Source organism: Lathamus discolor, chromosome 1 (genome assembly GCF_037157495.1).
Source record: "Lathamus discolor isolate bLatDis1 chromosome 1, bLatDis1.hap1, whole genome shotgun sequence".
NCBI classification, from domain to species: Eukaryota; Metazoa; Chordata; class Aves; order Psittaciformes; family Psittacidae; genus Lathamus; species Lathamus discolor.
This window is the reverse complement of record NC_088884.1, coordinates 36740292-36762917: the sequence shown is the minus strand read 5'-3', so window position 1 is coordinate 36762917 and position 22626 is coordinate 36740292. Positions and strand designations below refer to the sequence as shown.

Genomic DNA, 22626 nt, shown 5'->3' with positions numbered 1-22626 from the left:
TGGCAACAGGCAGAGCTGCCGTTGCTTTCAGCCCACCGTTGGTGGGATGCACTACAAGAGAGCCCAGTGTCTGCTGCAAGCGCTTGGGGCCAACCCTACCAGAATCATCATAGAATGGTTCGGGTTAGAAGGGACCTTAAAGCCCGTCCAGTTCCAACCCACTGCCTACAACATAACACCATCCTTTCCACACTGGACCTGGCATGAGTACTTTCTAGCTCATCCCTGGAAAGCCACGTAACTGTGGCATTGCCAGGTGATGCACAAGGCCCTGCCCAGAGCAGAAGAGCTACGGGGAAGCAGCACCACCCTCCTCCTTCCCTGTTCCAACTGGGTAATACTGTCCATGGCCGAGATCACTGCTCTTAGGACTTGTCTTGCTGATTGACAAGCTACTGCTTTCTTCCCTGCGTGGCTTTTTGTTTGCCTGGACTGAGCAGGTGAGGTAGTTTATGAGAATTTTCTGTGCTGTATCTGCATAATAAGGGTCAGAACTGATGTGGCCCCTCACATGTTTTGAACCAGCTTCCAAACTAGAGATTGTTTTGAGGCCAACAGTGAGAGATGCATTTTCACTTTACTGTGGGATTCTCACCTCTCAGCTCCGCAGTTCCTGCTTCCTCTGCCCTGTTTTCCACCTGCTTCCCTGGGACCGTGTTTTGGGGGAACCTGAGCAAGGGCATCACCGTCTGCATGTTAAAGAGCCCTTTGTTTCCCAGCTCTGTGCTGGAGTAGGGAGGTTTATGGGTTATCTCTTTAAAGCTGAGCTTGACATAGGTGACAGATGCCAGCTGTGAATGGTTGTAGATTCAAATCAGGGTGTCAGACAGCCATGCAGTTTAATTAAACTAGAAATACTCTGAGGAGCTTTTTGTTCCCTCTGCCCTTCCTTGTTTTGCCACAGGAACAGGGCCAGGATCACTCCTTGTTCCATGAAACCACGCTGCTGCTTCTAGGCTCTGCTTCACAGCTCTGCTCTCCTCTAGAGAAGGAGGAGAATGGGGTGCTCGGTGCCATGGCTGCAGCACTGCAGGAAGTTCAGTCCAGGTCCCCTGAGCTCCCACACTCTCCCCATAGTACTTTGCCCACGCTGCTTTGAAAGTCCCCAGCCACAAATTGTCACTGTGGCCTGCTCTCTGTGCCCATTCACCTCTGAACAAGGGCAGAGCAGACTGGCCCAAAGTCCTCTTTCAAAGAGCACCACAGCCACAAACTTGCTGAAAAGGCACAGAGAGAGCATGGAGGTGCTTTCAAGTTGTTCTTCCCAGGGCTGAAGGAAGCCTTGTTGCCAAACAAGCAGGGACACAGCCACAAGGGCTGCTCCTCCGGGACAGCGGGATGCCCATTATTCGCATTGCGTTCACGGACTGTAAGGCAGGAGGATGAAAGAACAAAACGTCCCCTTACTATACCTCTATTCATCAGTACTTTGGTGGGTTGGAGACTGAGACTCATCCATAGTGGGTGAGTTGTCTGTTGCTTCTCTGAACAAAGGAGAGCAAAAAAGGAAGGAAAGAGGAGAGAGGAAATGTTAAAGAGAAGAAGTGACACAGACATTGTTACGAGCTTATTAATCCAGTGGGGAAACAAGTCAATGACTCATCTTTAGAAAGAGTTAGTGACACAAAAGCATGTTGGGGAGAAGTGTCAATCTGTCTGGGTCGTGCTGGGAGGGCACAGCCAGCTCCTGCACTTTGTGTTGCGCATCTAACAGCAACCTGGACCTGAATTCATAACTAGGGTATTATGCTCAGGCATGAAGTAAGTGCTGATTTGTCTCCAGCTCTGTTTGCACTGGTTGTTGGTACAAAGCTATAAATCTAGGATAACTTCACTTTCACCAGCTGGGAATTCGGCTTGATGCGTTTTTGCTATGGGAGGCAGGGCGCAGGAGGTTTCTTGAGAGGAAAAACGGGAGTTGGGATTTTTCCAAACAGATTTCTCAGCTGGCTGCTCACCAGGTTTACTGCTGAGCATCGTGGAGATACTTAGAGGAGTTAGGATTGGGATGGAGACTGAGATTTGAGTCTAGACTCAAACCCTTCCTAGTGGAAACTTTAGTGTGCAGCGAAGATAACTGCCATTTGCCTGTCTTGTGATCCCTTGGCCTTTTGTGAAATGGGACCAGGAAAATCCTCCTGTTCTAAAGCTGGAAGCCCATGCAAAGCCCATGTGAAGCTGGATATCAGAATCCAAGGTAGGTCTAAGGGGGTTGTGGTTATGGTGCTCCTCATCTCCATTTTATAGCACAGTCACAAGCAGTGCTGGAGTGAAACCAGAGTTCAAACTCGGTCACAGGTGACCAGAAGAAATTAAGGAGTATGATTTTCCAGTGGCTGCACAGTGAAATGTTTGCAATGTGAACTGGGACTGGTAACAGCTCAGGGAATCGTACCTGGTTTCCTATTCAAGGACGTGGTATTTTGAGGCTGTAGTCTGAAACTTTATAGCTGATCTCACCAAACTCCATTTAGATGCAGAAATCTGGGATGTGCTGAATTAGAGGGGATCTGGGAATGATCTTTATTTCATATGGCAGGCCAGAATTACTGGAGCTTGCTGCAGAATACCCACGGGTGCTTACAGAATGCTCTTTGCTTACACCTGGAACTCACTGGCTTACAAAGAGGTGCCAAAGAACCCAGTTACTGTATTTATGTGAGTAATGGCTACCTGCATGGAATAACTCACTCATGGTAAGTTAGTGGTAGCTGAAAAGAAGTGCACTTTATAGTCATTAAGATGCACTGCTAGGGAAAACGTAGCAGAAAAACTAGACGCAAGTATGGCAGGCACCTAACCCTTCGTTTCCAACAAAGATCCTCCTGGTCAGCACAGCCAGTGGGATGGTTGCTACAGGAAAGATCAGCTATTTCAACATAGGAAGACTGGAGGAAGGAGACTGCCCAAGCAGGAAGAACCTGCAAGGCTTCTTTCCCTGTGGATCTGGCACTGCTTGGAGCAGTGCTGCTGGTGTGGGTGGCATGGTTGTGTCTTGGTCAGCCTGAACTACAGCTCCACCACTCCGGATGGGAACTGGGAATGCTCTGTGCAGATGTGCAGGCTATGGAGGACCTGGAAGATGCTCCCCTTGTGTGTGCTGTCCCTGTGCTAGTGTGGCACTGAGTTAAGTGAGTTGTTTAACCCAATGGCACGGACACTCACCCAGTCTGCCACGCGAGGATGTGGTGCGGGCTGCCCGGCGGCGTGGCTGCTAGCTCACTCGACGGCGTCGAACTCCTCTGGCTGTGAGGTAAGGCAGCTGGAAAACAACCCAAGGGGGCAGGAAAAGAACCAGTGAGGTGAGGGCACGAGGGTCAGCGTAGTCAGAGCAGCAGGAACTTGTCTGGCTGTGAGCAAACACCGCCTGGGAGTCAGACCTCATCCCGAACGCGGCACAGGAGCAGCCAGCCTACTGCTGACACTGCTGTGGGTCATGGCTGGATCCATCCTCAGCTCTGCAGGAATGCTTTGTTTCAGCCTGCGTGCAACCGCCCAGACTCTCCTGAGCCTGCCTGGGAAGCACCACGCTTGTCCCAGCATGAAAGCTAATGGGGTTTGCTGCACATCTCCATGGAAGATGGAGGAGCCCAGCCTGTCCTGCTTCCCTTGGTGGTGGGAGATGCTCTGTGTCCCTGGGAGCCAGGACTGGCAGTGGTGACAGGATGGACAAGAACACTGCTTCATCTACAAAGGAGGGAGTCAGCTCTGAAGACTGCAAAAGCTACAACTACCTTTCACTGTGCATAGAAAACTGAAGTTGGGTTTTGCTGATGCTACTGCTGTGGACCAGAGGAAGGTTCATCTTCAACAAAGATGGAAACAAGCTAGACTAAAAATGTGCCATTGGCAGTGGTTCTTGGAGGAATCCACCTGACCAATCTTTCTTCCTCCTCAAATACATACAGTGTTGACCCTCCAAATTTACTATATGCCCAGAAGTATGACTTGCTGAAGGACAGTGTGCAGTCCAGTAGACTTATTGGCTAGGGCTCATCGACTAAAATTATGGCTGTTTCTACCTGGCAGCCCCTTGTGTGCTGTTAAATTCTTCACCTGCTACCAAATGACACTCAAAGAGAGAACCAAACTTTAATTGCTCCTTGGAGCTGACAGCCCTGGAGGTCAGTATCCTCCCATAGCTCTAACTGGACACTGAATGCAATCTACCTGCCAGCTGGTCACCACAAGCTGTGATTACTGAGCACAGTTCCCACTGTGCTGCCCAGCTATCACATTTAGATTTAAAGACCCAGCTGGGTGGCATAATGGGCTGCTTGACAGCAGCTTTTACATGCTCCCCCCTAAACCCCCCTACATTACCTCATTGAACTGATACAGTTTCCAAAGCTAAGCAAGGCAAAGCTTTCCTATGTTCAGGCATTTTCTGCTGCTGGGTGGAAGAGAAATGCCCATTCATCAAAGGGGGGAAGATAAATTTTCGTATGGAGACACAGGATGGTTACAGCAGCTATTGAACTGTGTCTTGGTCCACATCTGAGCCTCCTACCAGTGTTGGCATCACACATAGATCAGCCTCTTCTCAGGCCCACGAGGAGCCTGGTGTCAAACCTCCTCTCTGAGTGCACCCATGGGGCTGGATTCGGGGTTTTAGCAAGTCCTTGATGTGTCCAAATTGGCTTGTCCAGCAGTGACTGATGGCCAGTAAATATTTAACCTTGGGCTGTTCCACAGCACACAGTGGCCTCCTCAGCTTAATGAATTTGGCTGTTTTCTCACCATTTAATATTAACAGCACAGAGCTGTGCAGAGCTCTGTACCTGCCCAATGGGCACAACACTGCACAAACTAAAGCACTCTGAATTGCAGTATGCTATCAGCAGAGCTGCTGGAACTGCAAGGGAAAGCCAAGTCCCAGCAGTGCACAGAGATGTCATTGCTCAAGCATTTTCACTGGGGGTGGAGGGGCTGGAATGCTCCCCATTTTACCTTCCTCATGCTTTTGGTATTTCACCAAGGACATGCACTCTCCTGGTCTGTGCTGAGCTCTCACTTGCTGCATCGCTGTCCTCACTGTGGTTACTAAGAGACTCCCCACTCATGGTTTCTCCATGTTTGGCTGCTAGTGCCGTCATCCAAAACCCAGCTGCACGCTGAGGAAAGACTTGATAACAACAGGGCTTTGGTCCCTCAGTGTCTTTTGAGCTGATCATTGCAAAGTGATGATTTGCATGGAAAGAATTCCCACCTGATGAGTGTGTTGGACAAGGCTTGCCCCCGGTCTTATGCCTACAGGCTTGGTGAGCAGCATGTGAAGGCCAGATAATGTGCTATGGTCTGGCTTTGCTCTCCAGCATGAACCCATGCAGGATGAATCATAGAATCACAGAATGACTTGGGCTGGAAGGGACCTTGAGATCATCCAGTTCCAACCCCTGCATGGGCATAAACACCTTCCACTAGAGCAGGTTGCTCCAAGTCCCTTCATCTCTGATCTCTGTCCCAAGCAATGCCTGACTGTGGCACCCGCACTGCAGCCCCTTCTGCTGACTGTGCTCCTGGCCGCCGCCTCTGACATGGAGCCTGGGATCATACCCTGCAATTTAGGATGGCAAGGAAAGAAGATGGAAACAAACCATGGTTTAGTCTGGAAGGGACCTTGAACTCATCCAGTTCAAGCCCCCTGCCATGGGCAGGGACACCTTCCACCAGAGCAGGTTGCTCCAAGCCCCATCCAACCTGGCCTTGAACACTGCCAGGGATGGGGCAGCCACAGCTTCTCTGGGCACGCTGTGCCAGGGTCTCAGCACCCTCACCGTAAAGAACTTCCTCCTTATATCTAACCTGAACTTCCCCTGTATCCCTCCACTTTGCCCAGGCTGGGCTCTCACCTGATGTTGCTTTACACATCTGAGGCATTCTCGTGACCCGGCTGTGCGCCACAAAGGTGCTTTGTGAAGATGTGCTGTACTGGGAGCTGCTGTCCGAGGAGGTGGAGCTTGTGTGCGAGAGGCGGCTGTGCTCCTTGTGGGAGGCCGTGGACCGCTGGTACCAGAGCCGCAGCTCGTCCGACACTGCAGTCCTACCCGAGCCTTTATCGTGGCCCTCCCTGCCCAGAGATGGAGTCCTTATGATTTGGGAGCGGGAAGGGGTGAGCCTGACAGAGTCCACTTCATCCCCATGCCAGTTCTCCTTAAACATCCCCCCTGCCGTGTAGGAGTTGGAGGTTTTGAATTGTGCTTTCACGCTGTAGTGTCCCTCCTGGTCGTTCTCCAGGCTCCGCACCACCACGGGTGTGGAGCTGCCCTCAATGTACAGGGGATATTCTTTGATCCTGTACTGGGAGGAGGGCTGGCTCTGGCTGTGCAGGTACACACGGTGGTGTCCCGTCCCGTTCCTCGCAGCCAGGTTGGGCATACTCCCTGAATTGGAAGAGACCAGGTTGCCTGCCGATTTGTGCCTTTGCCTCTGCCGCTCTCTGGCTTTCGATGGGGAATCCTCTGCCAGGGTGGAGTAGTTGGGGTTCATCTGAGCAGGATAGTAGTGCTCAGAGCTGGAATGGCTGGTGCAGGAAGAGCAGTCATCCATGGGGTCAGAGCCGTTACTGCTACGAGTCCTTGGGGTGTAGAAATCGGGGCTCCCTGTCTCATTTTCAGAGCCGAGGAGCTTGCCTTGCGACTCCAAACTAGAGCTCCGGTGTCTAAAGTGCTGAGCTAAGCTGTGCAGTCTGGTTGGGCTGATGTCTACTGACCTGCAGGAAAGAAATCCAGGCTGGTAAGTCACCAGGACAGAGCACTCCCCATCCCCTTCTGCACACAAGACAAGCTTCACAGGCAATGGACTCTGAGGGCACTGAAAACCTGGACACCCCCCCCAGCACTGTGTGGGGCTGCTGCCTGCAGAGCAAGCTACTTCCCTGCTGCAGGGTTTGGAGTGATTAGGTCCTATTCCTGTTCCTCTCCAGTCTCTTTGGTGGCGGCATTCAGTCTGCAGCCCCACATGGGACATACCCTTGACCAGCACAATTCCTCTGTGACTTGCCATCCTGGGGAAGACCCAATCTGAAGGGCAAAACGGGGAACCTCAAACCCCAGCTTTGCTGGTGTGGCCCCGTGGCAGAGCTGTTTGGATCAGCCCCATCCCTGTATACCAGGTTCACCTCACTCCAGCTCTGCAGACCCCAAGACTTTAGCCTCAAAGGTGGGATTCCCTCACAAGTAGCCTTTGAATGCTCTGCACAGGTACAATCCACCTGATGTGAGACAGACAAACAGACAGAGACAGCCCATACTTAGCCCAGAATGCAGTGATTTCTACCCTGGTCACTGAAAAAGTCACCTCTGATGAGCAGTTCGGTTTTACTGGGGCCCAGCCATGGGTAGCATGTGTGGGACTGCTACTGGGTGATGGCCCCTTCAGGCAACCACCCCAAATCACAGCTTACAAGGCTCGATTCATGGCCAAGTCTGGGTGGTCTCTATTCACCCCAGCTGTTTGCAGAGCTTCAGCCATCTGTTCAGGGAGCAGGAACACCCTGCAACGAGCCACACACTGGCGTGATGGATGGCCAAGGCCAGGGCATGCAGCTCATGAACGAGCCACAGAGCAAGCAATGGTTATTTCAAACACCCAAATGGTCCCTACCCGGTCAAGGCTGCTTCTCAAGCCTTGCGCCAGGCTTGTTTCTCATGCAGCTTGGCTGCAGTGTTAACAAACATTGCACTTGTGAAAGGTACTCTCGGCCAAACACTTCTAACACACTTAACCCAGGGTCTTAATGCCTTGTATTGTCTCTGCCCAAGTCTGATGTGTTGGCATGACTCTTGATTTATGCTGAGCTGAATGATGGTAGCACTTCACCTTAAGGCAGGGTACCTAACACAGCTTTGGCTCAGCTCTGCTTCCTGCAGTGTCCATGGGATTTGTCCAAAAGAGAGCAAAATAGCAACGAAGCTGAACACTTTGTAGAAATCCTGATGAAAATTGGACTCAAATTGGGCCATGCACATGAAATCACATCCCTTACACACTTCAGCTCTTTCCTCTGTCAACCCTGGGCTCATTCCAGTGCCACCTGGATCCTTGGGTGGATTGCTTTACATAGGCTCTCTCTCCACACAAGTTCACACGCACGCCAACATTTTATCTATGAGAGAGAACTAACACTACACAACAGTTTGTAGCAGTCAGGAAACAACATGTTCTCTTCAGGGATCCATGGCGGAATTTACTGCAGAGTTTAGCAGTAGCTCCATAACTCTTTTAAAAGTGGGGTTTGGAGCACCTATAAACAGTCCCTGAGATGAAAGGTCCCATTGGAAGAACAGGTTGGTTACTTCTGGGGAAGCGATGAGGGGCAGGATCATGCTGATGTGAAGTGATTTCAGGATCTCAGTTCAGGAAAGATTTCTTACTGGCAACAGCCGTACATGAGCCTTTTACACGAACAGGACTGGTTTATTTCCTTTCCTGAACTGGGAATTAATTCATATCCTAGGGGAAGGATGAAGCCAAGAACATTTATTTCAGGTAAGGTGAGAGAAGACTTACCGCGTGGAGTGGACGTAGTGCGGACTGCGTACCCGTAGATCCGGCGTCGATGGCATGCTGGACTGGGAATTCCAGTGAGGAAGGCTCCGGATGGGGCTGTTCTGCAGCGAGCTGCTCCCTCCTGCCTCAGCACAGCTCCCGGTACTGGGGAACCGCTTGTGACTGCTGCAGAGCAAACACCCTGTGTCAGTTTCCGGGCAGGGATGTCGGGAAAAGGGCTCCCATGCCTCTTTCCAGATCTCAGGCATGTGCCTGTGATCTTGTGGGGGGGAGCGGGAGTTGGGGCAGCTGGTGCTGCATCCCAGACATTGTCTGTGCTTCTGCATTAGCCAGAGGTCAAGGCCAAGCCCTGCCAAAGCCCTCAGAAGATCCACCATTCTTCCTTTCTAAATGGTTTTTACAGTAACACCAAGATATGAAGCAGCTCTTGTGGCTGCAGCCTATTTTTATGACATGCCTATTGTCCAAAACACCTAAAAACCTCCTTTTGGTATGGGACGGCTTCTGGAAGTTTGACAGGGCTCACACCCATCCCTCGTGAAAGCAGAGGATATCTCTGGAATGGAGCCTCAAGGTAACTGGCTCACCTGGAATGACTGTGTGAGGAACGCTTCTTGACCTTCTCATAGGGCTCATCCAAGGATGACTCGCTCCACATCTTGGGTTTGATGGGGGACTTGTCGTAGTCATTGCGGTGGTAATGCATCTGGCGGAGGCCTTCCAGTGACTGCGGGGGGGGCGGCCTGTTGTGCAAGGGGGGCCGGGGAGGGAGTCCTTTGTGTGGGGACTGGAGAGGGGAGATTGTGCTGGTGACCTGAGAGTCCTCTGTGAAGAGAAGAAGGGGGAGAGGTGATGGCTGTGTGACACCTGCATGGCAGCACAACACCTCCTGAACCTGCTTCCTCACCCTGCTTCCCCTGGCTGCGCTCAGGAGCAACCTGAAGACCCAGCTGTTAGTAGTGCACCAGCTGACATTCCCATTTTGGGAAAGGATGCCCAACAAGATTGTGCAATGAATTAAACCAACTGTGACATTAAGAGGAAATAAGGGGGATTCTGGGACTGTCTTCTGAAAGAATTCAGATTCAATTCAGCAGCAATATTCACTGCTCCAGGCCTGGTGTCTGGCTACAAGGTGGAGTCAGGGGAAACCAAGTGTTTTTGATACTGGGATTTTTGCATGGATTGTTACACAGAACAGTTCCTCCTTTTGAGTGTCAATCAGGAGCTCACACATCCCTCCTTTTTAACTTCCTGCCCTCTAGAACATATAGCAGAAACGTACCATCCTCGAGAACAAGGGCATCTGAGAGGGAGCTGTCTTCACTGGCAATGTTTCCTTCTGAAGGGAAGAAAATATAGAGATGGTCACATTAGGAAATATTGGATATTAGATGGTCAGATGAGAGATTGAGATGAGCTCTTAGGCAGAAGCTCTTCCCTGTGAGGGTGCTGAGGTGCTGGCACAGGGTGCCCAGAGAAGCTGTGGCTGCCCCATCCCTGGCAGTGTTCAAGGCCAGGTTGGATACAGGGGCTTGCAGTAACCTGCTCTAGAGGAAGGTGTCCCTGCCCATGGCAAGGCTTGGAACTGGAGGAGCTTTAAGGTCCCTTCCAGCCAAATCCCAAGCCCGAGAATCACTGCGACTACTGAACTGCTCTGTGATCTTTGTCCACTGAGTCTGAACCTTAAGCAGTCACCCACATCTTCCTCCTCCCATAGCTGAGAGGCAAGATTCCTATGAACAACTGACTCAGCACTCTCAGTCCCTGAGAGCAGAGCTGCAGGCCAGGCCTCTCACTAGCAGGCTGCCTTTCAAGGAGCTGCTAACTCTTGTCAATTAATGGAGATTAAGACTGAGTCACAAGGGAGAGCTGAGATCCCCAGAGGATGCAAAACGGCGTGGTGCCATTGGAAAGATTTATATCTCGGGCCTTAAGGACTCTGGGTTTGATCCCCACCTTCTTAAAATGGTCATCCTGTTGCTAACTAAAGGCTCACACTAGGTACCAGTTTTGTGTTATTCAGGGAAATGCTTTCTGAGCATCCTCTGTAGCAGCAGGAGCAGCTCTCATATCCTTGGCATGCACACACTGAGCTGCCTCCCTCATCCTGTGTCCTCCTGGCTGCCTTTTATCCCTGGCTGCAGTGTACCTTGGTACCCAGGTCACAAATGCAGCAGCTCTAATCTCAGTTCCTGCTACAGACGCACAGAGAAAAGCTCTGCAAGTCAAAGGAAAAGGGCAAAATCAGCAAGGGAGAAAGAACCATGGCAGCAAGTTAATGGATTTCATGAAAAAACAATCAACAACCCAGTAATCCATAAAGTGCCCTGAGAATTCCATTGTAAAGAAAAAATTAGAAAGGAAAAAAAAAGCATTTGAACACAGCAATGACACTGCCACACTTTGATCGTACAGATGCCTTTCAGCTAGACAGCTCACCCCAATCTGTGAACATTGATTGTATTTGTACAGCACCACTCTGGAGGAGATGTTAACACAGTGATGTTATAAGTGAACAAAGGGCTCACAGTCTGCTTTCCTGGCAGGCTTGTACTCTGCAGCATGACACTGCTCCTTGTGCTGTGAACCAGCACAGCCCCAGTGCACAGCACGCAGGATGGGAGAGGACAGCACCTGCAGAGTCCTCCAGACAGGATAGGGAAGATGTGGGATGGAGAAGGGCCACGAGGATGATCAGGGGTCTGGAGCACCTCCTGTGTGAAGACAGGCTGAGGAAGTTGGGGCTGTTCAGCCTGGAGAAGAGAAGGCTGCATGGGGACCTAATAGCAGCCTTCCAGTATCTGAAGGGGGGCTACAAGGATGCTGGAGGGGGACTCTTCATTAGGGACTGTAGTGACAGGATAAGGGTGATGGGTTTAAACTTAATCAGGTAAAGTTTAGATTAGATATAAGGAAGAAGTTCTTTACTGTGAGGGCAGTGAGGCACTGGAATGGGTTGCCCAAAGAAGTGGTAAATGCTCCATCCCTGCAGCATTCAAGACAGAATTGGACAGAGCCTTGGGTGACATGGTCTAGTGTGAGGCATCCCTGCCCATGGAAGGGGGTTGGAACTGGATGATCTTAAGGTCCTTTCCAACTCAAACCATTCTGTGATTCTATGATTTGTGCCTCAAAGCAAAGATTTTGCCCCCTGCCCTCCACAGACCCTTCTGTGATGCCATGGGTGCTGTCCCACTGTCCCACTTACCATCTATGATCAGGGAGGCTCTCTGGGTTGGCTTCTTCCCAGACTTGATGCGATACTCATTGATGGCATTCTCGATCTCCTGCAGCTTCTTCAGTGCGTTCAGGTAGGATGTCTTCCTCTGCTTCTTCAGCTTCTTGCTGACGTTTGGGTCACTGGCCAGGCGCCGGGCAGCCTCTGTGATCTGGGACTGAATGGCAAACTCCCTCTCCAGGCGCTCCAGCTCTGCCTCCTGGGGAAAGGCAAGTGGATTCTGGCTGCCATCAAACTCTCCCAGCACAGCTATGGGGTAGCTCCCACTGAACCTTGCCATGGCCTCCAACCAAGGCTCTCCATCAGCAAAGCATCCATGGTCATGCTGCTCCCCTCATCTCAGGGCCTCCCTGAACATGCCCACCTCACCTTCATCTGCTCATATGAATGCCTGGAGCACAGCTGGTGGAAGTGATGACGCATGCAAGGGGAATGTGTGTGCTCCAGCCCTAACCCTAATGTGCTGTTTGGATTTTCATGCAGTTCAATATGGCCTAGCTCTACTGCTGACACATTCATCCTGTTACATCTATCTATGGGTGATCCCTGCCTCCTTATCCACCCCTCCCTGTTTCCCGTCTCCAAATTTGAGCCCCATTTGAAATCAATGCTATGTACTGATGCGAAGCTACAGCTTTAACCTCCTTGACAGGTCTGCTTGGCATCCACCAAAGTCCTTGGGGTGAAAAAGCCAAAGATGGGATAATTCCTCCCTGGCCTATGGCTGTCAAATTCCAGGGGATAATATGAGCTGCTGCAACTCATTGCACCAGAAAATTGTCTCCTCAAGGTACAAGCCAGGAGGGTGATTTCAGAGCGAGCAGTGTGTAACAGTAAGCTTTCTTTATGCCAAACATAACTACTGCCTCCAACATTAGCCCTTGCAGTGTCTCAGCTGAGTTTTTAAGTGCAACCAGGGGTACCCTGGAAGCTACCTACTGGAGTTTAGTTATCCTCCAAAGCCAAGGGATTTAGGCCAATATGTGCCAATGCAGAAGCCAATATAGAGCTTCCTGGTTTGCACAGGGACCTCAAGCTGTGAGCTCCAAAGATCCCTGCTAATCTGTAATGGATTTGGCTGCCTTCCCCTGCTCGATGGAGTTTCTGCTGTTAGTCTGCTGGGAAGGGGAACACAGCACATTGCAAATGAGGGGGAAAAAAGGACAAGCTGTTTCACTGTCAGTGAATGGTGGGAGTTCAGATGGCAAGTGCTGATGGATGTGTATTCATGGAGATCCCGTTATGCAAATTCAGACCCTTTCTCTTTGTCCAGCAGCAGCGTATGCTGCAAGAGCTGTGGGATTTGATCAGACTGAAGTTTTCTCTCAAGTTTTTATTCTGGGCTTTATCCTTTTGCTGTCCGTGGTGAGTCAGCACTGCCTTAAACCCATAATGATCATTTCCCTCACTTTACTGAACACTGAACCCACCCCTCATCATTTTAACAGATCCCTTTTTGCTTTGAGGAGTTTCTAAGCTCTGTTAGTGCCAATTTATTAAAAGTGAATTTAACACCACGGAGTTTTAAGGCCTGAAACCTGATTTGCTGCCTTCTGGTAAAATCCTTCCCAGAACCAGGAATTATGGACCAGGTAGAGGCGATTACCAAGAAATACAATAGGACCCGTTTGTGCAAGTCTTACTCTGCCAAAGCTCTTAGTAAAGGTACGGTGAGCTTGATGTGAGCTGTCATCCCAGACCTTCACAGATTCAGTTCTAAATCATTCAGTATATCTTAGAAAAAACATATTCATTTTCCTCTGGGCCATAACTGTTTATCTTCTTCCAGTGAGGCCCCTATAAATAAAGCCTCTGAAAATGAGAACTATCATCTGCCTTCAGATGGAAGGGCCTTGTCACAGTTGGTAATATCAGTCCTGAATTTACATGCCTGAGGCAGTATTTCACCTTTTGTTTTAAATGGAGTTTCTAATGTTTGCGTTTGCTGAAAAGCACCTGAAAATCACTGCTGGCTCTCAAAGCGGCAGCCAAATAAACAGAGCTCAACGTCATTCCTCAAGAAGAGAAATTTATGGTTTTCAACAGGGTCTTCAAGTTTGACAGATGAAAAGGGAGGCAGAGAAAAGCTGAATCAGCGTGTTTGGATTGCTGCTGCCAAAAGGCAGAGTGCCTGCAGTGGGGAGGAGCTGCTTTACCTGCCTGCTCTCCCCACCTAACCTTGCCACGGGAGCAAGGAGATTCCTCACCTGCTGGCCCCAAAAGCTGCCCTGTAGCAGTAAGATGTGGGGAAGCTGGAGATCAGATTCTAACTGAGCAGACTGCAGGGGTTTCAGGAATAACTCAGCTAAGCTGTGCTTTCCTTTTGAAAAGCTTAATTAAATGTGTTGGTTCATGAATATCTGACTGTTGGAATTCCTCTCCCAGGCTTCATTGAGAACACAACTAAAGAGCTCCAGCTGTTTATTTTTCCAGCAGCAGGAAAATGCCAATGAAACGACAAACAGTTAATTCCCTGCCTGAGCCGAGCCCTAAACCACACAGTCACACAGCTCCAGTCTCTCCTCTTACAAAAATAAAAGGGAAACTCAAGCCTGGAATATACACAAGTGTCTTGAGACAAATGCGTCTCTGCAGACAATAGCTTTTCTGTGGATCCGGTCCCGCCTTACAGCTGCTGCAGGCCTGTTTTCACAGCCATGGTTCAGGGCACTGACCCAGCACGTTGTGGGAGCAAGGGAAGAGAACAAACACTCCCTGGCAAACTTGGGAAAACATAATTCCAGCTCCCCATAGGTAGGGATGAAGGCTCTTTTGTTTAAGGACTGGGGAGCAAAATGCTTTCATCTTGCTGTTGCAGGGCTAAGATGGATAACTGTGATGCTTTTCGCCCTGCTTAGGGGAGACGTGAATTCAGATTGCTGCTGAAGCAGAGAGCAAGTGGCTGTTTGCAATAACTCAGGGCAGCAGCAGGGCTCAGATGGCTTAAGGGTGTTCTCCCTACTCACACAAATCACTGCACTTGGTCACCAGAGCTCTTGGACTGTCATGGTCCTGTTGTTCACCCAGGCTATTTGTTACCTCTAGCAAAGCCAGGGCTGAACCTTAAGGGTTTCACCTTTAAGTCTGAACTAAGGCCACCAACTCTCACTGCTTCCCCTGCTTTATATCTGATTATATATATATAAAGGCATTGTGACCAGCTACAGTCATTTGATGTAACTATGACTATAGGACTGATGCTTCCTACGTGATGCATGGTGGATATCTTAAGAGACCTGAGGTGGGGACATGGGGCTGGAAGGGAAGGGCACAGCCTCACCTCTCCCTTAGGCAGGATCTTCTGCTCATCCAGTTTAAAGGCAGTTCCTATTCTTCTCCTAACAATAGGCGGCTCCTCCCCAGGATCCAGTGGGTATTCTCGTGGCAGCTTTCCTGTGAGCTCCTGTAAGCAGAAAATGCTGTTAGCAGTCTGGGAAGTCCTGCAGCAGAGCAGAGCAGAGAACAACACCGCTCTTCAATCATGACTATAAAATGACAGGCATTCATTAACAACACATCCAGTTCAGCCAGCTGATAAACATAGAAGAGAGCACCCGGCCCTGCAAACTCATCCCAGAACCTGACACTGAGGGTGGGGAGCTTTTCTTTAACCTGTGAGTGAATGAATGAATGCAGATTATTCTTGTGGCCTGCCCAGGGTAGGTCTGTAGGTGGTGCCCATCCTTAGGGCGTTGGGGCCTGAGGCTGAACAGACTGCCTCAGGGTGAGCAGGAAGGAGCTTCTGAGAGGGGAGTGAGCAGATCTAAGAGCCCTCATGCAGGATGCAGGTCTGCTGAGTCAGAAAGCCACAACAGCAACAGCCGTGCAGGTTATGACCTGCACAGCAAAACATTCCCACCTGATTCATGATGTGTCTGAGAGGAATGCATTGAAAACGGTCACTAAAAGCAGTGCCTGGTACCTCATTACCTATCTGATAACACTTCATGTATCAGAGCCCCTTCCAAACCCCAGTGACCTCACGGGTGGCTTTGGAGCAGTATTAGCTGATGCTTTGTCAGACTGATGGAGTTATTTCCAAAGATTTGTTCAAAATGTGAAGCAAACCCCATAGAACTGAGCAATATCTAGAACACAGGAAGCGGGGAGCACCACTACTGATGTTAATGCTGTGGGTTTTTTCCCCTGGACTATACAATACAGCCACACATATCTGAATTGAAGGCATTCAAATGTCTACAGAAAAAGGCAGGAGCCTTCTTGTACTCAAAAGTCTCCCCACGAAGGACAAAAGGCTTTTGTGTTCCTTAGCATCAGCCTTGAGAGGATCCAGCTGGCAGAGTAACCTAAATCATCTGAATCCCGAAGAACAGCAGCTGACCTTAATGCAAGTGCTGCGCAGCTCAGGTCCCTGCCTGCCCCGGCCCCTCCCTGGCTCCCTAATGGGGTTTTTCTTTCTCTTCTTTTCAGGTCACTTGGAAACAAGGACCTGGCCTTTTCAAATCCCTCCTTTCAGCAATTCCCAGCAAAAGTGGGTTTGCAGCACAGCTCTGTGCCGAGGAGTGCAACCCCCTATTGCAGGAGGCACAGTTGCAATGTCTCAGTCCCATTCTGCTTTGCCCCTGTGGGGTTATTTCAGCTTCTCTTCCAAAGTGTGCTCCTTCTAGTGAGATGTGGCTCTAAGCACTGCATCCAGACACAGATTCCTGTATCCTTTCCAGAGGGAAACAAGGCTGTTTTCTTTATAACCCCTAACTTCCTATGAAGCAGTGGGGAAAGAGTTAATGTCTTCTGTAAAATGCCCAAGAGTGGAGCAGAACAAAATGTATGTGGGCTACCATGCTGCCTCCATAAGCTGAAAAGTATTTGCAGGCACGGTCCTGAAATGTAATCTGAATTAATAAGTAACTGGAGTAGTGATGGCCTGGAGTAACCTGATGCCACTGTTAGGAATGGCTCTGGCCATGCTGATTTGATTATACCCCCACTTTTAACTCTTTTCAATCTCCTGGTTTTCAGTCTTCTCCCTCTGCTTTGGCCATTCCCGTGCCAAAGCAGAAAGCACGAAGGGCAGCCTGAGAGGAAATACTTCCAACTACAGGCTGCTGATGGATGAGCTGTAGGGTTGTTAACACAGGGTCAGATTCCACGTGTCCATCAACTCCCTCTCTTGGATCCCCTACAGAAAGCACCAACACTTTCTACCAGCTCTTAAGGTGCTGACAGATGGGCTCTGGCCAGCCTTGCTGCAGCACATGAAGGAGATATTGCTCCTTACCAGCAGCTCCATGCCCCAGTGGGAGCTGTTGCAAAGTGCTTGGGTTTCAAGTGAAGGCACTGGGCTGTGAGCTCCTGCAGCTACAGCAGAAGCACATCTGCATGCTGCTGATGCAAGGCATTAATCATTGGCAGTCAGGCAGTGTTAGCTTAAGGTGGTAAATTCCTCCGGACCAAGCAGAGACCTCGAGACCTTGTCCATCAGCCCCTGAAGAGCACCTGACTGCTTCCTGCAGATGATCTTGGCTCTGTACTCAATGGACTGAGGAGACTGAATCTGTTCCTGTGACCTGTATCAGCATGAGTACTTGCTGAAGTCAACCAGGACTTCCCAGGTGGGAAAGGATTGCCTGTGTGTAGTAATGGATGGGAACAGAGGCAGCAGAAACTTCTGTGGATGTTCTTTGTTGGGAGGTGATTTTTCACAGCTTAATCTTGGTGTTTAAACTATAGAGCAATTGAAACAAAGTGCAATGACAGTTGAATCAGTGACCTACTACCCCCGTTTTTGTCAAAGGCAAGATACACATCACATATTAAGCAACAACTGGAAGATCTCAGTGCCACTGTCTGCAGCCAGGTTCCTCTTGTGTTACACATCACCATTTGTTATTAAAGTCACATTTTCAGGCCTGGTAAACAAGAGAGGACTGACGAATGACCCAAAAGTACACTGCTGCTGATCTCCATGTCCAGCTGCAGCAGCACTGTGACTTCCCCAGACATTAAACTGATGTCTAAGCTGGTCTCCCGTGTACTCCAAGAATGAACTGGCAAGCGAGTGGGAAGGTTATGAGTTCCTGAGCTGTCCTGCACGTCTTGGGATGATCACAGTGGTTCCAGTTCACAAAGTCTGCCACTACGCTGCAATTCCTCTCAGCAGTGCCAGAGCTTATTGGATGAAGGGAGCCTACATGAAGCAGACAAGATCTTGAGTGCTGTATGTAAGAATGTGCTGGGAGAAGAAAACCGTGTAAGGTCAGGCCTGCTTCAAGAAGAAAGTGCATCAGCCTGTTTTGTTGAGTCTTTTTTTGCTGATGAAGCCAAAAGCATTTGAGAAGTGATTACCAGTGTGCAGGCCAGCCTTTCCTATGCCATTTAGGTAGCTGCATGCTCTCACCAAGTCAATAAGAAGCCTGGCTGAATGCATTTAAACATTATTTTAAACAGCAGACATGGAGCACTCTCCTAGCCCCAGTCCAGTGGGGTACTCAGCATGACCCCCCTTCTCTGGGGGGCAAACATCCTGTGCCACTGCAATCTGGAGTTGAAACATCCAGACCTTCCTTAGGTCTTTGTACAATGGGTCTTATAAGAGGTGACTATGGAAGGAATCTCTTTTCCTGACTCCACACCACCTCCAAACAAGGAGCATGCTGTAACAGTGCAAGCGACAAGGTGTTACAGGTATAAAATGTCCATTGCCTACCGCTTCCCGGAGACAGAGCTTCTTCAGCTCTTCCAAGCGTTGGCGCAGTGTCTCTTCCAAAGCTTCTTGCCTGGATTTCAGTGCAGCCAACATGTCTTTCTTGGCAGATTGAGAGCTGTCTGACTCTTGGGAACCTGTCAATAAACAATGATTTCACTAGGCCAGCCGACAGCAGAATACACATCTGGAGCACTTGTAATTTTACCAGAGCCTGGATGCAGTCCTTCCAAGGGGGAATGACTGTGATATGAAGCAGGTGTTACCCAGTCATGTTTGTTTATGGCAAATTCTTAATGTTTAAGCTATCAGACAGGGGTTGGGCAGTGGGGCACACAAAGACACTTGTACTCATTATCTGGAAAAATAAAAGCAACACAGTCATTCATGTCAGGATCCTAGAAAAGAAAATTATACCATTCCCATGCAAGTTCCCAATGGCAAATAACAAAATAACAGCATAGTTTATGGATCCCTGGAGGTGCATTTTTTCGAAATAAAGCTTAGGAGAAACCATTTGACAATAAAGCTACGTCTTAAGAACTGCAGTTTTCCTTGTAGAAAACATTTAATTCAATCCACTTATAGTGCCTGTTCTGTGTGGAAAACATAATGGAACAAAATTACCTACCAAGATTCCCGTAAAACACCAAACAGCAATAACCCACAGGTCCCTCTGGGACAGTAGCTGGTTCTTGTGAAGGCATAGGTCAAAATATTTACCAATAAATGTCCAAATGGCTTGACTTTTCAAGTGGCAATTACCCAGCAACTTCCACTGAAGTAAGTCCACACATTAAGTCAGATTCGGTTCCTCAATGACAGCATTTGTAACTTCAGCTCTTTACGGGAACTTACTGGTGGTGTTTCTCATATTATTTTGGTTTGGGATGGTGCATCAATTGCTATCCCAGATCTAGCATCTCAAAGAAGCAATGTTGCTTGTATCCATTTTTTGGGTCCTCAGCTTGAGCAGCTGATACACCTCTTGGCCACAGATTAAGAACATGAAGGGTATGGCCAATTCTGTGAGATGAAAAGCAAGCTCAAGAAGGGGTAAACACAATCTCTACATCACTTCTCACTCTTATTACCAGCAGCTGGTAAGCTATAACTAGAGTTCCAAGCCTCCACCCTTAGCTTTATGGAAAGCTGAGTTCTGGTGCCTGTGGTGGATTCAGCAGGATGATCCCATGTCTGTCCACAGCAACACTGAGAGCTACAGCTCCACACTAAAGCTCTGGAGCTCTACCTAAGTCTACATCTGATCCCTTTTTAATAAACTCCATAGCAGGTCATTAACTGAAATATACAGGTGATCTAAGGTGTCTGAGATGTCTTCCATGGGGTGGCACAGGATTGCTTTGGCCTCCAAGCGTACATTGAAAACACTGGGGGAGGTTGGTTGCTGGCATTTCACAGAGCTCTGGAAGGAACCTGGGAACAACTCTTTGTTTTGGCACCAAAACAAAGTGAAACTTGTGCTTTCAGCTTCATCTTTCATTGCTGCTATTCCAGCAGACCGTTAAAGATAAACTGAAAGAGGACTGAGGCAAACAGTGCCATGAAACAGTTCTGCACTGGCCCAGAGGGAGCTGAGGATCTCACAGATCTCTTCCACCACTATTTTCTGCAGATTTCATACAGGAAGACAGCTGGCACTTAACTGTGAAACACCACCCCTCTTCCTCACACCTTTTACATGGCTATCCTGAAGAGGAGGATGTGAGCAAAGGGCTTTTGAAAGGTTGAGCATCATCAGACAGAGTCATCATGGTAAGATGCTTCTTTAGCTGTTGTAGTCCTCCTCATTTCATTTGGGTTTACATTCATAGAGCAGCACAACTCAATTCTGCCAACACATCTGTGCTGCAAGAACTTGATGGGATATTCTAGAGAAGCCTTGTGTTTGCACTGGCAAATGCTCTCTAGCATTTAGTATTTCTTAATGGTAACCCTGGTGAGCTGTTACTAGTGAAAGCTGAACCGCTCAATTTCTTTACTGAATTGCCAAAAAACTGCTGAGTCCTGGTAAAAACTTGCTCATGACTCCAACAGATGTTTCACCCCTTCTTCTTTTCATTTATGACAGCTTTAATGACTTACGTTCCCCTTTCAACTGCTGTTCCCCTTCCCTTCCTCTCTGCTCCCTAGCTCCACACCGGCCCCAGGTTTATTTTTAAAAGCTGTTCGTATTTGCACTGTGGGTTGCCACAGCAGCTACAGGGATGCTGAAACATTTAAAAGCATATGAATAGCCCAAACCCTGGCCAGACGCCTGTGCTGAGCTGGGGTATGCTGACAAGAAGGAAACAAATGGCTTCTGGCGGAGCTGGTCCAGACCCAAATCAAGCACAGACAGTTCACAGCATCTGCTCCAGCTGTGCTTATCCTGTGTGAGATCCACATTGGTCTCAACCAGTGTTCGGTGGCAGTGTCCACTGAGAGCACATCTGGCCATCTTTTTACCCCTTCCAGAAAGCAAGGAACTGGGGAGATCTGGAAGCTCATCGTCACATTCTGAGTTAAGCATTGGGATTACTGCTGAAGTCAAACTCAACCCCTCCTTGGCATTAATCATAGAATCAGGTTGGAAAAGACCTTTAAGATCATCAAGTCAAACCATTACCCCAAGACTGCCAGAACCACCACTAAACCAGGTCAAACTGACCTTTTCCGAGTGTGTCTTTGTATCACGAACTCTTCTAGTGTAGTGAGGGTTCAAAGGCACTCAGTTCATGGCTTGTGATCCTGAAGTTTTTTAGCTTGACCATAGCTGACTTGGACAATCTCTTGGGCATACTGCAGGAGTTCTTCAGACTTTCTGAAGTTTCTCCTTCAGAAAACGTCCTGTTCTATCTGTTTGGGGTTTCTTAATATACTACCTTTTCTTTAAAAGCTGAACTATTTTGGGGTGTACTATTTGATTTCTATGTGTTGGATTCTCTGCTTGTTCTCACAGGTGAAAAGCAAATGGGAGACCTGATCAGTCAAAAGACTCACACCACTGTGAGATGCTTGTAAGTGAGCAGAGAATAGTGCTTTATATTGCTGGGCTGCCTACAGCTTCCATTAGAGGCTCTTTAGTTATAAATATGTATTAATCCAGCCTCGAGCAAGGTTGTGACCACAGATCCACTTCTAAAGCTGGTGGCAACTGACCCGAAAATGTCAGAACAAATCAAAAGGCCATAAAAACAACCAGAGAAATAATCAAAGACCAGCACAAACCAAACCAATCAAGCAAATACTACCTTAAATCAGCCTTATTAAATATGATGCTCACTGAGTCATGGCTGCCCAGTGTCTTCCAAAGGGGATCATCAACAGAGGAAAACCAGTCCGGAAAGATCAGTCCTAACATGAGAGACTCCTGCTGCAACAGAGATGGTGGACTGGGAGGCTTTCTCAGGTATTTTATCTCCTACAATTAAGGCTGATTCCTAATGCAGGAGAAATGTTGCTAAAATGTGCAGTTTCTCTGTATGGCTTTTGAACCTTTCTGTGACAATTATTATTGAGCCTCCTTCCCATTTGCTGTGCAAAGATTTACCAAACTGCATTTTAACACAGACTTCTGCAGAACCATTTGATGTCCCTAAAAGAGGACATGGTTTTATAGCTGATGTTACTGGTTTAATTTCAAAGCCAAGTTAATTGTACATTCTCTTTCCTCCTTTCCATACAGGGTGGGACACAGGGCTCAGTGACCTGAACATTCACTTAATACTCTATTAGTTTGCGGATACACTGCTTATCTTCTGATACCCACTTGGCATCTCTGGGCTGTTTCTCCATCCACTGACAGTCAGGAGAACATGAGCTGTGAAATGGAGGGAGAATACGGTCCTCCCTTGTCCAACTCGGCAGAATGAATGGCTGAGCTTCTTCACCAGTGCTAATGTGCTGGTTTCTGATCACTCCAATACTGCTGAGGTCAGGCCAGTCTTGGTGATGTTGATGGGAACATGAAATGAGTCACACTCCCAAAAGATGTGACCAAAGCAATGTGCTGTGCCTGTGCAGATCTGCAGGGGGCCCTGGCTACCAGGTGTCACTTGGTAAAGCTTTGCCTCAAAGCTTGTCAAAGGGATGAGGCCACCAATATGAACCACCATTTGGAGAGGAAAACCCTACCAGTGACTCACTGGTTGTCCCTATTTCCTCCACCTATTGTAGCACAGTGATGTCAGCTTGGAAAAGGTATACA

General features: G+C 48.7%; 1 protein-coding gene across 7 annotated transcripts in view; it reads right to left on the bottom strand.

Annotated features, from left to right (window-relative positions):
• Positions 1 to 22626, bottom strand: part of FRMD4A (FERM domain containing 4A) — a 287437-nt gene that overhangs the window by 3782 nt on the left and 261029 nt on the right. For 4 of the 7 annotated variants that reach the window (XM_065667663.1, XM_065667642.1, XM_065667604.1 and 1 more), the window contains exons 15-22: positions 18420 to 18553; positions 15033 to 15155; positions 11723 to 11951; positions 9797 to 9853; positions 9099 to 9336; positions 8512 to 8676; positions 5853 to 6712; positions 3166 to 3262 (exon numbers count right to left, since the gene is read on the bottom strand). In XM_065667663.1, the coding sequence (XP_065523735.1) occupies positions 3166 to 3262; positions 5853 to 6712; positions 8512 to 8676; positions 9099 to 9336; positions 9797 to 9853; positions 11723 to 11951; positions 15033 to 15155; positions 18420 to 18553 (1903 nt within the window). Of the gene's footprint in view, positions 1 to 798; positions 983 to 1412; positions 1485 to 3165; positions 3263 to 5852; positions 6713 to 8511; positions 8677 to 9098; positions 9337 to 9796; positions 9854 to 11722; positions 11952 to 15032; positions 15156 to 18419; positions 18554 to 22626 lie in introns of those variants that run through there. The other 3 variants (XM_065667653.1, XM_065667616.1, XM_065667625.1) reach the window with 2 other exon arrangements.